The 14,544-nt window shown below is 42.0% G+C and overlaps 1 protein-coding gene across 1 annotated transcript in view; it reads right to left on the bottom strand.

The window, feature by feature from the left end:
- LOC134537574 (uncharacterized) overlaps positions 1-13,414 on the bottom strand; it is a 106,024-nt gene extending 92,610 nt beyond the window's left edge. Inside the window, exons 1-2 of the mRNA XM_063378198.1 lie at positions 13,370-13,414; positions 11,453-11,672 (exon numbers count right to left, since the gene is read on the bottom strand). Coding sequence (XP_063234268.1) covers positions 11,453-11,672; positions 13,370-13,414 — 265 coding nt within the window. The remainder of the gene's footprint in view (positions 1-11,452; positions 11,673-13,369) is intronic.
- Positions 13,415-14,544: the final 1,130 nt, after the last annotated feature.

Genomic DNA, 14,544 nt, shown 5'->3' with positions numbered 1-14,544 from the left:
CATGGAATAGATTCTATTTCTAGTTTTGTTGTGTGGTGCAGCCCGACAGAAAGCAAAACGGAAACGGAAACCTTACAGAACTAAAATTTTAAAAATATATATTTATATACTTAGTAATTATTTATGCTAGTAGTATATTAATGGGGCTCCGGGGACAGGCGCAGGTGCGTGGTGCCTGTGCCGGGTCATTGACCGATTGCTCTGACGTCACGGTGGCCATCTTGGATGGTTGTGACCTTGACCTTTGACCTTGACCTTGACCCCGACGGTCATTTTGGACCCGCCATCTTGGATCCGCCATTTTGGATGACGTCATTGTGTTCTCGAACATTCCGCATTGTGTTTTCCGCCATATTGGATGATGACGTCACCGTTGCAATTTCCGTTACGGTCGCCATCTTTAAAATCTTTATTTATCATCCGATTTTAATGAAATTTTTTTTAAAAATTATAAAACAATTCAATTAATAAAATATTTAAAAAAAACATACTTTTACGACACGGAGTTCGGAGTCCTCGGTTCGAACCCGACGAGTGCAAAAAAATTTAAAAAGGCGACAGGCTCCTTCCTCAATGGTGGCTGCAGGCAGACTGACTCCCACCACTTTTTTTCAAAGCATATATATCGTCACCTAGTATGACATCATGTCTGCCATCTTGTCTTCGTTGCTGGAAGCCATCATCATTGTATCGTATGCTAGAGTGCGCTGACGTCATGTTAGTTTAATTCTTACCCGCTAGAGTGCAGTAATCATTTATTGCTGTGACACCCGCCATTTTGAAATTTGGGCGCCATCTTGAAAATCCATAATTATTTAGCTAGAAATTCGGTAAAATTTCAAAATTCATTAAATAAATTGGCAATAAATTTACTAATTGATTCGATCCGCTCCTGTCCTCGGTTCGATACCCGATCGATGCAATAACGTTTAATTTTATGTAAAAAATAATAATTTCAATAAACCATGTTCAACATTCTTAAAGAGACTTTAAATCCTCTACTACCATCAAGACCAACATTTTGGTAATTCGTAATTTTAATGCTAGAGATGCGGGAAAAAATTTAAAATTCATTAAATAAATTTATAATCTATATATAATGATTGATTAGATCGACTAAGGTCCTTGGTTCGATCCCTGGCCGATACAAAACAACTTTAATATTTTAAAAAAATACTAAAAAAGTGGCATGTTTGAGAAAATAAAATCACTGCAAGTTCTTTTTAAAAAAACTTTTATTACATACATTCTACACTACTACAAGTACACAAAAAACACACAGACAAATTACTAAAAACTTGGTTAAGATTTATTTCTGCATTTAATCTTGTGCTGTTCAAGACACTGTATAGCTGTGAGTCCTGATTTTCGAGGTTGATTAGCGAAATACTTAAAGCACACCTTACACATATAAATCTTCTGTTGATGTTTTGTAACCTGTGGTCTCACAAGTCGGGAGAAGTTTTTGATGTAGCAGTAGTGTGCAGAACCGCTTTCATTTGTCACAAGCAACAAATCGAAATGATTTTTTCTTTCTTGTTTGGTTACACGAATCGGACACACTTTATTATCCTCATTTAGCGCATACACATTAACTGAAACGTCAGGGTTATTTTTCTCAAAAACTTTTATCTGATTTAATGGTGGCGGATAGCACAGTCCATCAAAGTTGTACTTATTCTCCAAAGCATAATAACTCTTATCAACATGGTTTTGATGACTTCCCTCGACAAATCTTGCCAAAATACTCCATTTAAAACAAAACTGGTCCTTCAAGTTTTGGCAATTGACTACTGCTCTTTTGTTGACTATCGCCTCAGGTAAGGCAATAAATGATGATGTCTGATGGTATGGAAGCATACTATCACTTGATTCTTTTCCTATGCACATAATCTTGTGACTATCCAAACTGTTACAATGCGAAAAAAACTTATCGCATATGTCGCACTTATATGTCTCTCGAGAGATTGTCAGAGCCCTACTGCAGGTTATTGATGCACCACAATATTTGCATTGATGCGATGTACGCTCTTCATTAATTGATGTCTGGAATGCAGATGATGAAACATCAGCTGATGGTGGAACAGCACGTATCGTCGTCTCCTCTGCAGCAGGTATCAGGATCTCCACAGCTGTCGACACCTCAGCCATTGAGCTCTCCGCTGCCGTGGTCTCCTCTGCAAATGGTATCGGGATCTCCGACTCCATCATCGTTGCCGCCATCGAGGTCCCCGCTGCTGTCGGTAAACATTCTATTCCGGTCGACATAACTAAATCTCACGAAACTTAATGGAGAGAGCACGTCCATACTGCACCGCGGCCAGAGGTGAACTGAGGAACCACCCGTCTGAACCTCGCTTATATACCCGTGGTCTACTGGTATACTACATGAGTCAAAATATTGTCTGTATTTAAACTTTTTTTATTAGGTATTTAAAAATTGTAGAAATAAAAAACACACGAGTTCAAGTTTTACACATTTATTTATAAAAAGTACACAAACACATATTAGGTTAAGGAATAAAGCCTTTTCAAAAGCAAAGTCTTTAATGCCGCACGAACTGACTCGTCGATTCCGGTTCCAACTGGTTCGTTGACTCCGGTTCCAACTGGTTCGCCGGTCACGCGATCAGGAACACAGGTTTCCAGCTGGTCATCTTCTGCGACGTCGAAAACTCCGACAAGACATGGTCGGTGACGTCTGTGACCACGTCTACGCCTGGGCTTAGGCTCAGTGCTAGTTGGGACGGATTCACTGCCTGAACTGCGACGACGAGACGCATGCCGTTTGGAAGTCTGCGTAGAGGCATCACAGGTCGCAACATATTGCAACACGTCCATGTTTGGTGTTACACGTGCAGACGAGGCGACTACCTCAGCGATGCTAGCAGGAAGGATTGTGTGTGGTCTCATGCGATAAACGGCACAGTTTCCAGGTTCGCAACAATCTACCAGCTGCTGAGTCGGTTCGTAGGACACAGGAAAGTGCGCAAACCGCCAATGCTGATCGCCTCCATCACAGGTTTCTGTATATGTACGTAGATACCCGGAATCCCAGTAGCTGTACTCGACACTGCTGAAGCTAGGTCTTGCGCTCACGTACACGTTAGCAGGATGAAACGTAAACATCTTCTTACAGGTCGAATGTCGACTGAAGGTGGGTATGGGTGTACACCATTTATATATGCAGGCTCCTACTAACACTGTTTGTGCAATTTCTGCATTAACTGCGAGTTTGTACAGGCACAGACAGGTTAAAACTTGCCACGTGGCTGCACGTCGTATATTGCACTAAGCTTGCGCAGGGAAGGACAACCGTAGTCGGTCTGTAAGTTTACGATTACAACTGACGCATCACACAAGTTGCTCAGCCATTTATTCTGTTCAGGTCCGGCAACATAGATTTTTTTGTTTTGAACTAGTAAATCTTCAATAGTGTTTTTCACTTAGTGGTACGGAAAAATTCCTTCGTCCTTCTCCAGGCCATGGTAGTATTTACATAGCCATTCATTCGACCGTTTACTTTTTTCGTCTAGTAGTTTCCACGGATACGGAGGTCGGAACGTGCGTGTTCGAGTCTTGTCTCCGGAGGTGACGCTAATTTTCTTGAGCACGAATCCATTTTGACTCTGGAAACCTTGCAGGTTGCAGTACATCTTGTCGCTAGCAATGCTCGGTCGTAACTAAATTTTTATCGAAAACGAAACAGTATTTATGTCAGAAGTTTCACAAGTTTGTCTCGACAATTGTACGATGCACGCCGATCGTGAAGTATCAGACAAAAAGCATAGGTGTTTGGTGGAATATTTCCGCTAGTCGTTATCTCGATCCTACAGTCGATGATATTTGAATTTATTCGATCATCCTGTTTGGAAACGTGAAACACCATTAACGGAGCCTTGTTCTTGAAACTGTCGGGACTCAGTATCGGTGACTGTCTCAGCCCATAGAAAGCTTGCTGAAACTTGGCATACATTTGATATGCTAGAAGAAATCTTCCACTTTCAAAATACATGTTCATGTCAACGTACAGATAACTTTCGCTGTTTAAAATTATTTTTACATTGCGTATTTGACAGTTATCAAATACGGAGCGACTTACTCCTGCATTGAGCTGTCTTCCGGTCTGAAGTCCGACGATGATGTATCTTGGTTTTTCCATAGCGAAGCTGGACTTTACTATCCAATTGATACACTGACTATGAGGCAAGCCAGGATAAGTTTCCAGGTTCCAGGATCGGAATGGCACATCGAAGTTCTTGCCATTTTCTATGTTCTTCAACATCTTGACTCGATCAATGGTGCTCACTTGGATGTGGGGCAGCATCCACTCTATAGACTGTAGTGTTAGCGAGACATCTTGAGGGTTTTCTGCAGCGGCGACAATTGCATTAATGTGCGTGTTGGCTAGAAGCAGTACGAGCTTTTGTTTCGAATTAATGATTATATGCTTGTAGTCCTCAGCGAATCCAAGAAGCATGGACAGAGGAACACAAACTTCGAACTTCCCTTCGGCATAAACCAGAAGCTTATATTCATCCTCGAGAGCCCAACCGGCCATCTTTGCAGCAGACAGTTCATTTGGCGTGAGCGAAAGGTAATTTTTCATAGCAGATGTTATGCCTACATCTCTCGTCTGGTCTACCTCGACGCCATTGAGTACATATGTAATGCGCTCGATTAGGTGAAGAATACCATTGCAGGATATTGACGTGGTTGTCGGATGCATACCATCCGTTTTGTAAGCGTGCCTCTTATACGTAGAAATGACTGTGAAGGTAAAGTACAAATATCTTGGGGCTGTACAGCAATGCGTACTTCCGATGGTAGTGCGTACGGTCCGAGCAGGAAAGGCTGGTACTCGTGCAATTCCATTTTTGTAATGCTGTCATCAAAAATGACCGGATCTTCCACTTTAAGGATTTCGTCTTCCATATTTATTCGGCACTTGTCCAATACTGAGAAGATACTTTATGCTGTCAGGTGTTAACGCACCGACGTCTGGTAGAGAACTGTTCTTATTCACGGCAATGCGATTTCTTTTATAACTGTTCGGTGTTACGAACTTTATGCCCATCGCTTCAAGTGCAGACGTAATGTAATTTCTTCGTCTTGAAAATTCACCAATCGTCCACGCTGGTCAACGATTCGGACGACGACTTCGTATGCGCACTTCACGACGACTGGAACGTTAATGATACTTTGCGGTACTTCGACCAGTTTATATCCTGGCGGGACATTCGGCGAAAACTCGTGCAGCATGTTGCTTAGTCTTCCGTTGAGATAAGTTCCCCTTGCCAAATTACAGTTTATGCGTATTACATTCACAGGCAAAATGTTTACTGCGCGCGTAGATTCGTACGTTCTTCCTGTATCATACACCTTTGATTCGAATCCGAGCATCGTACCTATGGTGCCAGGTTTCGTAAAGTCCACATTTTCACTGCATGTTAGAATTCTTTTTTGAGTGTTTTGATTTCCACGCAGTTGAAAGTCTACATCCTGTGGTAACATATCCCTGATGTAATTTGCAATGTCATCAATTTCGTAAGAGCCAACAGGTAACCGTATTTCATGAGTGGTTCCTTCGCTTTTCAGGAAGCTGATCTTGCAATTTTCCTCGTCGATATTAGGTATGGCATTATACGTTTGAAAATCTATGAGTCCGATACACCATTGTCCATCTAAATCCAGAGGTTAGAAATGAACCGCCCGCAGCTCAGATGCGTGACCTGTCAAGGTAAGTGTTATGGACATGACTAAAAAATTATGATCACTGCACAACCTTTAAGTAAAATTTTTATTTGTCAGCTAATTTTTTTTGTTAAAAACCGAAGACGCAATTGTCCGCAGTTTGTTTGATTAGGCCTCTGTTCCGTTTCGTAATTGTAAAACAACGTAGTGGACCAGCCCAGGTACTGTCGCTGTTCTGGCGGAGGTCTCAAATTACCGAAACTGTCGTAGTACTCGGCCATGTTTCCAGTCTTTACATAGGCCACCCAGTGCGTGCCGCGACCCGCCGACGTGTCTAAATTAATTATGGCACACTCACGTGTCTTTGGCTTGCTGGGCAAAGTGTCTCGCATAAACACGCCGCGGAAATTTGGTATTTTCAGTTTGCGTGCGTACTTTATTAAATCTACGTTGGTGAGCGGTCGTTTCGACAAAGAACTTAGGATTTTTTCATTCGTTTCTTTTTCATGCCACGACCTGTCTTGTGAGGTTGCAAGTACAATCCTGCGCCGTTTTTTTTTACCGATGGCAATGGCTTCCATGCTGGCATTGTGTCGCTGTGCTTCTTTTAACTGCTTGCGCTCATTCTTCGAAGTGTTGACTGCCTGCACTATACCGCTCGTTGCACCGATGAGGCCGCCGAGAGCACCCAATGCAGGCAAAAGCAAAGGAAGAAATCCTCCTATAATCTTCTTGTCGAAAGTCTGTAATTTTTGCTTGGCTTTTTGCACGCCTGCACCGATCTTGCGTTTGGTCTTGCGTGAGTTAGTCTTTGACTTGATGGAGCTCGCTCGACGAGCAACCAGTCCTAATTTGGTATTTGCCTTCATGAATTTAGATACGCCCCACACTGCGATTTCTCTCCTAGTCCCGCGTTCGACGATTTACTTATATCTTCGGCTTCTTGTGCCAATATCTGATCTGCTCTGTGCCTGGATTCCAGATCCTTGCTTAATGAATATGCGATATCGTGCTGTTTGCACTTTCCGTCGAGAGAATTAATTCCCATGTCACCGCGAGCTAACCTTTTCGCTAGTTTAGTGCCGGAGTCGCAGAATCTGTAGCCGGGAATGTGTAGCTCGAATGGTAGATTTTTTATCAGCGAGTTCACGTGTCCTGCACCGATGTGTTTTTTGTTCTTACCTCTTCGAGTCATTACGCACAACTGACCAGAAAGTATAAATGTGTTTGATTTTATACAATTTCTTTAGTACAATGCAGGTCGTCAAGCAAGAAGTGTGTTTGCCCGTGTGCATTACGCAAGACGATGTATTTAGTGCGCGTGAATCACGACATGGCTTACTGTTGCCTTCTGCCGTACGATGCATAATGGCGGGTCCGTCCAACTGCGGCAAAACGTGCGTTCTTCTGAGTTTATTAGAGGAGCCAAACGGTCTTCGGTTCGAAAACGTTTACTTGTATTCCAAGTCGTTGCAACAGCCAAAGTACCAGCTCCTAGCTACTGTTCTATGCTCGGTGGATGGTCTGGAGTATTTTCCATTTAATGATAACACCGATGTGGTACCTCCAAGCGAAACAAAAGCCAATTCCGTGTTTGTTTTCAACGATGTAATGTGCGAGAAACAAGGCATAATACAAGAGTTATTTTCCATGGGCAGACACTCCAAGGTAGACTGCGTTTACCTGTGTCAGACGTACAATCGTATTCCAAAACATCTCCTACGAGACAACGCAAATGTCATAGTACTTTTTCGCATGGACGAACTTAATTTACGTCACGCTTATGACGATCACGTAAACACCGACATGACGTTCCAGGAATTCAAAGACATGTGCTCCTTGGGCTGGAAACACTAGCATGGATTTATAATCATCGTAAGGGACTGGCCGCTATATAAGGGCAGGTACAGACGAGGTTTCGATCAGTTTATCGCCAAACATGAGTCATAGCATTTCCAAATTTGGACGCAGCAGTCGAGACTTACGTACTGCTTTCAAGTCTCATGACGACGTTATCCGCAAATACATTTCGCTACTGGCTCAAAAAGTAGAAAGTGTGAAAAACGAATTACTAGATTATCTCGTTGCCATCGACCAGCATGTGGAAGCCTCGGATTCTCGCATTCGCGACATGATCGAAGTATCGAATGCACAAAGACGTGACGATTTGAGAACTTTTCAAAGTAGTCTGAGAGCATCACTATCTCACTTGTCAACAAATTCAGATTTAGCCAAACACAAGAAAGAAGTTTCTGTGAACGAATAAGAAAGTATATAAGGAGGTCTTGCAATAAGTTTCCAGCCAGTAAAATGTCGGACCTGGCCAGTGACCTTCATCGAGCTATACAGTCTGTTCGTGAAAAATATTTACTTGCTAGACGAACCAGACTTGCACGTGAGATGGAAAATGAGGAGATATTTAAACTAATCACTAGTCGCCTCGACGAACTTAAAAACAAGGAAGAACCAGCCATCATTGTGAAGACAGAAGTTGAAGATGAAATGCCAACTGTAAAGAAGAGAGAGTATGAACGGGATCGAGAAGAAGAGGACTTAACAAGTACAGAGTCCATGCACAAGAAAAAAATACCGAAAAAGGGACATCAAGTTAATGCAATGGTCCGACCATACCTGATATCGTTTACGAGCCGGAATAATGACACGACCTATGAAGTGTACAGAAAACATAATAAGTTGTTCCTCGGTGCTAAAGAAATAGACTTTCTACCAGGAAATATCGTGCATGTAGAAGCGTTAAAAAAGGCGTGGGACGCCGGGTCTGTACGAATTGCTGTTTCGCAGGGAGCTTAAAGGATATTCTCATAAAGACTTACAAGAGTACAAAAAACTGCTAGAGCTAACCAATTCACATTTTCGCGATAACTATCCAGATAGTGGTGTATATAAAGACGAAGATCATGAAAAAATCGACATTCTCGATAATCTCTTCAGTGAACTATTAATACATGGCGAAGGTTTAAAAAAGCTAGAATGTGGTCAGACATTTGACCATGTATATTAGGACGACCCCAATAAATTAGTTGATCGCCTTAGAATTCTACATGCTTCGCTTAGTGTAGGAAACTATTCGCACATCAACGAAATAGTCTTCATACTTGTAGAACTGAGGGAAGCCGGCTACATACAATGAGTCGAACCGGAATCGCTCGCGAACTTCATGCTCCTGCTAGACGGAAATACCTTCATCGCAAAGTCATAGTTCGTGGAATTGATCATTTATTCCAGGCGGACTTTGTTGAGATGATACCGTATTCCCGATTGAATAAATGTTTCAAGTACATGTTGACAGTCATCGATGTTTATAGCAAGTTCGCTTGGGCTAGACCTGTCAAATCAAAGACTGCAACTGAAGTAGCCAAGGCCATGAACAATATTTTGCGTGATGGACGTGTACCGTCGCACCTGCAAACGGACCTCGGGAAAGAATTCTACAATGCAACCTTCAATGCTTTGATGAAGAAGTATGGCATCAAACACTACTCTACATTTAGTAATGTCAAAGCCTCCGTTGTCGAAAGGTTTAACAGAACTTTGCGTTCCAAGATATGGCGGCGGTTCACGGCTAACGGAAATTACAAGTGGCTTGACATCTTGCCGAAACTAATAAGCGAGTATAATTCCACGGTGCATTCTACTACGAAAATGAAGCCAAAGGACGTAACGGACAATCGCCTGCTTCAAACAGTGTTATCCAACACGAAGAAGAAAGATCCACGAAAGCGTAAAGCTAACGTCGGTGACATTGTGCGAATCTCCAAACAGAAAGGTATCTTCGAGAAAGGTTTTACTGCAAACTGGAGTCCCGAACTTTTCCGTGTGACACATGTTCGTGAATCAGAGCCTAGGACCTACTACCTCGAAGATTTGGACCGCAAACCTATCCGTGGCGGCTTCTATGCCGAAGAGATTCAGCCTACGTTGTATCCCGATACGTACTTGGTGGAGAAGATTATAAAACGAAGAAATGGACTGTCCTACGTCAAGCGGTGGGGCTTTCCACCTCGCTTTAATTCGTGGGTGGCAGATGCAGACGTCGAGAAAGCCACAAGGCTTTAGTAATTTGTCTGTGTATTTTTTTTGTACTTGTAGTAGTGTAGAATGTATGTAATAAAGGTTTTTTTAAAAAGAACTTGCGGTGTTTTTATTTTCTCAAACCTGCCACTTTTTTAGTATTTTTTTAAAATATTAAAGTTGTTTTGTATCGGCCAGGAATCGAACCAAGGACCTTAGTCGATCCAATCAATCATTATATATAGATTACAAATTTATTTAATGAATTTTAAATTTTTTCCCGCATCTCTAGCATTAAAATTACGAATTACCAAAATATTGGTCTTCATGGTAGTAGAGGATTTAAAGTCTCTTTAAGAATGTTGAACATGGTTTATTGAAATTATTATTTTTTACATAAAATTAAACATTATTGCATCGATCGGGTATCGAACCGAGGACAGGAGCGGATCGAATCAATCAGTATATTTATTGCCAATTTATTTAATGAATTTTTAAATTTTACCGAATTTCTAGCTTCATAATCATGGATTTTCAAGATGGCGCCCAAATTTCAAAATGGCGGGTGTCACAGCAATAAATGATTACTGCACTCTAGCGGGTAAGAATTAAACTAACATGACGTCAGCGCAATCTAGCATACGATACAATGATGATGGCTTCCAGCAATGAAGACAAGATGGCAGACATGACATCATACTAGGTGACGATATATATGCTTTGAAAAAAAGTGGTGGGAGTCAGTCTGCCTGCAGCCACCATTGAGGAAGGAGCCTGTCGCCATTTTTAATTTTTTTGCACTCGTCGGGTTCGAACCGAGGACTCCAAACTCCGTGTCGTAAAAGTATGTTTTTTAAAATATTTTTTTTTTAAATTTTATTAATTGAATTTTTTTATAATTTAAAAAAAAATCATTAAAATCGGATGATAAATAAAGATTTTAAAGATGGCGACCGTAACGGAAATTGCAACGGTGACATCATCATCCAATATGGCGGAAAACACAATGCCGGAATGTTCGAGAACACAATGACGTCATCTAAAATGGCGGATCCAAGATGGCGGGTCCAAAATGGCCATCAGGGACAAGGTCATGGTCAAAGGTCAAGGTCACAACCATCCAAGATGGCCGCCGTGACGTCAGAGCAATCGGTCATTGACCCGGCACAGGCACTACGCGCCTGCGCCTGTCCCCGGAGCCCCATTCATATACTACTTATGTTGAAAAATTAAATTTAATTTTACGTGTGTGTAGATTTTAATATTTGTAGCTTTGTAGCTTGCGTTCATTTGTTTGTATATTTATCGGGCATCATCTTGTTTATGGTCAGTTTTGTAATTGTAGATTGGTGAAGATTTAATTTAAGATTGGACGAGTTCAGCAAATATCTTTTAATTAATAAATTTCAGGCTCATGTTATTCTGTATGACATGGGTTGAAGGACTACAGAAATCTGCCAAAAAAAAAGCATGAGATATCATTTTCTTCTTCGCTTATACACTGATTTTAGTGCATTCCATACTGCATTTTAAGGAATTATTTGGCTTGGAACGATTTACTGACAGCCAAATCAGAAATCTTCGGGTTAATGTTGTCGTGGACTTGTGACCCTACGCTATTTAATCTGTCGCGCTGGAACGCTGTACGACGTCTTGTCGGGTTTGTCGTGTCGTGCTCGTCGTGGCATTGTGACTCCAGCTTTGCACGTGAGGAACGAGGAGTTACGTTCAGCCTGGGAGTGGAATCTGTTCGCCCCCGCGCTCTGAAGGCCGGCCGAGGGCGACTGTCGCCGCGCGGTCCCGTCAACGGACACGTCGTGACCGGGCTTCTCCCGCGCAGAGAGGGACCTCGTGCTGAGGGAAGCGAGGCGCAGTCCGTGCCCTCGCAACTCGTCCGACACTCCACGGTCCTCGTCAGTAGTACACCAATGGTTCCACGTATCCTCCTGCCAAAAAAACACCTCGTGTTCGTGAACAACTTGACGTGGTTTTCGGTGTTGCTTGACGAACATCGTGGGCGTGCCTTACAAGTGACAGCCGGTAAATGGGTACCACTGGTTTACTACTTCTGAGGAGTGTCAAATTTGAGACGATTTACGTGGCATAAGCTACGTCGAAAAGTGGGATGCAACGAGGCGGTGTTGCGGTGAAACGCTGAACTCGTACTACCAGATAACCTGCTCTGACCATTCCGATATAGGTAACGCAAACGCTGGAATGGTTCCTTATCTTAATCCATACGAGGTGTCTCCACAAGTCGATAGAAACATTCCCCTGGCTTTTCTATGGCTTTTTATCACCAACATTACACATTTTCCTGGAAATTTTTTTAAAAATAATATACATATTTTGCAATTTTCTGAAAGAAATAAAGACAATCCAGCCTACACCACTATGCACTAAAAAAAACCATCTGAGAAAAAAAAGTGTTCTAAGTCTGGGTGATGGCATACCAGAGCTTGACATCCACCCCTCAAATTACTATCACTGAGGAATTTACATTACTTTTCCAGGGCTTAAGGGGCCCGCCTACCTGGTCACACATTCGGTGTGCAGAGCTTCAGGAAAAACAACGCGATTTCAAAACTACTCAAGATATCCGAGTGGGGTATGTTTACGAAAAGCATTTAAGAGTTCGCTGAGGCCCGAAAAGTACTTTTAATTTTGGATCATGTTTTTAAACTGTATTTCTAGAAGCGTTAAAATGGCTGAAACGCATGTTTTCAGAGTAATTTTTAGGTATAAAACAAGTGGTACAGATTTTTGAAAGCACTTAAGGGGCTTGCATTACACCTGTATCTTCATTTCCCCGTAATATAAAAATACGGTCACCGCACAAATTTCACAGTTATCAATTGACGACGAGAAGACTGCGCGCCAGTTCAGAGCCTTGAGCTTAGAGGCGATACCGCGCTAGAAATACCATCGAGCGTCGCGCTTATCATCCCGCCTCACTAACACACATACACCCCTGACGAGGCGGGCCCCTTAAGTAAATTTCCTGTCTTTCTCTAACCATTTTAACTTCCCTGACTTTCCAGAATGTGGCCACCTTGCCATAGCTGATACCGCCCGTTTCCTTGAACTGTGTTCTTGAGCTTATCCTTCTCTCGCTGTCAAGCAGACGTTAAGCCCAAAAACATACAAAAAATGCGGACATCTTCGACATACTCTAAAATACTGCTTGTTTCCTGCCCATTCCATACCAATATATTTTCAGCTATAAATTTGATTTTGTATTATTTGACCTCACATTTGGCATGACAGGGCATGTCTCATAGCTTGTAAAATATTTATTTAAATGAACGATATGGCAAAATGGTAGGATGCTGGACTCGCACCCAGGATTGAATAACTATTCCCCTACCGTCCTGATTTCAGTTTCCCAATGATTTCTCGAAATCACTCCAAGCAAACCCGTGGATATTTCCCACCCCAGACCACTCATGAGTTAACATAACGAGGGACTCCAAAACGCGGCGGTGCAAGTCAATAATTGCGCAGATTCGTGTTTGTCGTACCAAATAATAATTTCAATGTTTACTGGTGAAATACGTAGCTTACTCAGAAGCTGCAGAATTTTTCACTTACATCACTAATTTGTCGTAAATATTTGAGTCTTTCTGTGGTGTTGGTATCGAACCCACGAGCGCGAAGCGTCAGCAACGAAGGTCCCCGAGGACCCCATCGTGGTTTAGGTGCGGACTATGCCACACCTGCACCCTTACCGCATTCCTAGGGCACGATAGGAGACGGCCGGACCCTTGTTTTTAGGCAAAGGAATTTGGTGTCCTATCCGTTGCGATCTGCTGCCAAATTCCGCGCATGCGCAAAACTGTTTCGTCGACTTCATCACTAACTCGCATATATTCAATTTTATGAATATCGGGGGACATACCGAAAGTATTGGTGTGTCAAATGAAACTTTATAGCAGCGAAACCATGGAATACATTTTGTATACTTTAATGGTCTGAACATTAAATAATAGCAAATTAAAAAAGTACTTGAGAAAATTAGAAAGGTGGTTACACATATCAATTGTATCGTTGGATGCGAAACTTTCGCTAAAATGCGTTGAAACCCGTTTCTAGCCTCGCGCAGGGCACAGTTTATTAAAAATTTTGCCGTTTTGTTCCCATAATGGGATTCTGTTTGGACAAGTTATGGAGCACGGCCCGCGAGTCAGGTCACTGTTGTGTCCTAGCAAGGCAGTGCTTGTTCGCTACCTTACCCGAGCGTCTTGTAATACTGGCCCTAACTCACAGCTACATTCCTGCGCCAGTCCGCATCTTCTTTTGCGCTGGAGATTGTTTCACAAAGTGATGGTATATGCATATTTTTACTACCCTGTGTGAGGCTAGTAACAAAAGAGTCCTTCGCCACGCTTTGTTCCTTTACAGAGGCTGTAAAATCAAAACTGCACGCATTTTTCAGTTAAAATATAGTTTGTTAATAAAACAGTTGAAACTACTTTAAAATTTAAAACGTATTGCCAAAAATCAACAAAACTGCGTTAAATGTTTGTTCAGGGAATTAGTTTAAAAAATATTATTTCGTGAAGATGTTCAATCCGAAAGACTATACAGTTAAAACTGTTTTTCAACTGGCCGTAAATTAAATTATTTATTGCATGATAGAAAGACGATATTTAAAATTCACTCCGTGGTATGACACGTGAATGTAGCCTATATTGTTTAATGGTTTAACCCAGGAATTGCAGACGCTAGCTTGCATAACATTTGCCTTCATTTATTTTCTCTCCTCGAAGGTACACATCGCCTTGACGTTCGAAATATCGACAAGTGCAGTTAAGTGCA

The sequence above is a fragment of the Bacillus rossius genome, chromosome 1, assembly GCF_032445375.1.
Source record: "Bacillus rossius redtenbacheri isolate Brsri chromosome 1, Brsri_v3, whole genome shotgun sequence".
NCBI classification, from domain to species: Eukaryota; Metazoa; Arthropoda; class Insecta; order Phasmatodea; family Bacillidae; genus Bacillus; species Bacillus rossius.
This window is presented reverse-complemented; position numbering and strand designations above follow the sequence as displayed.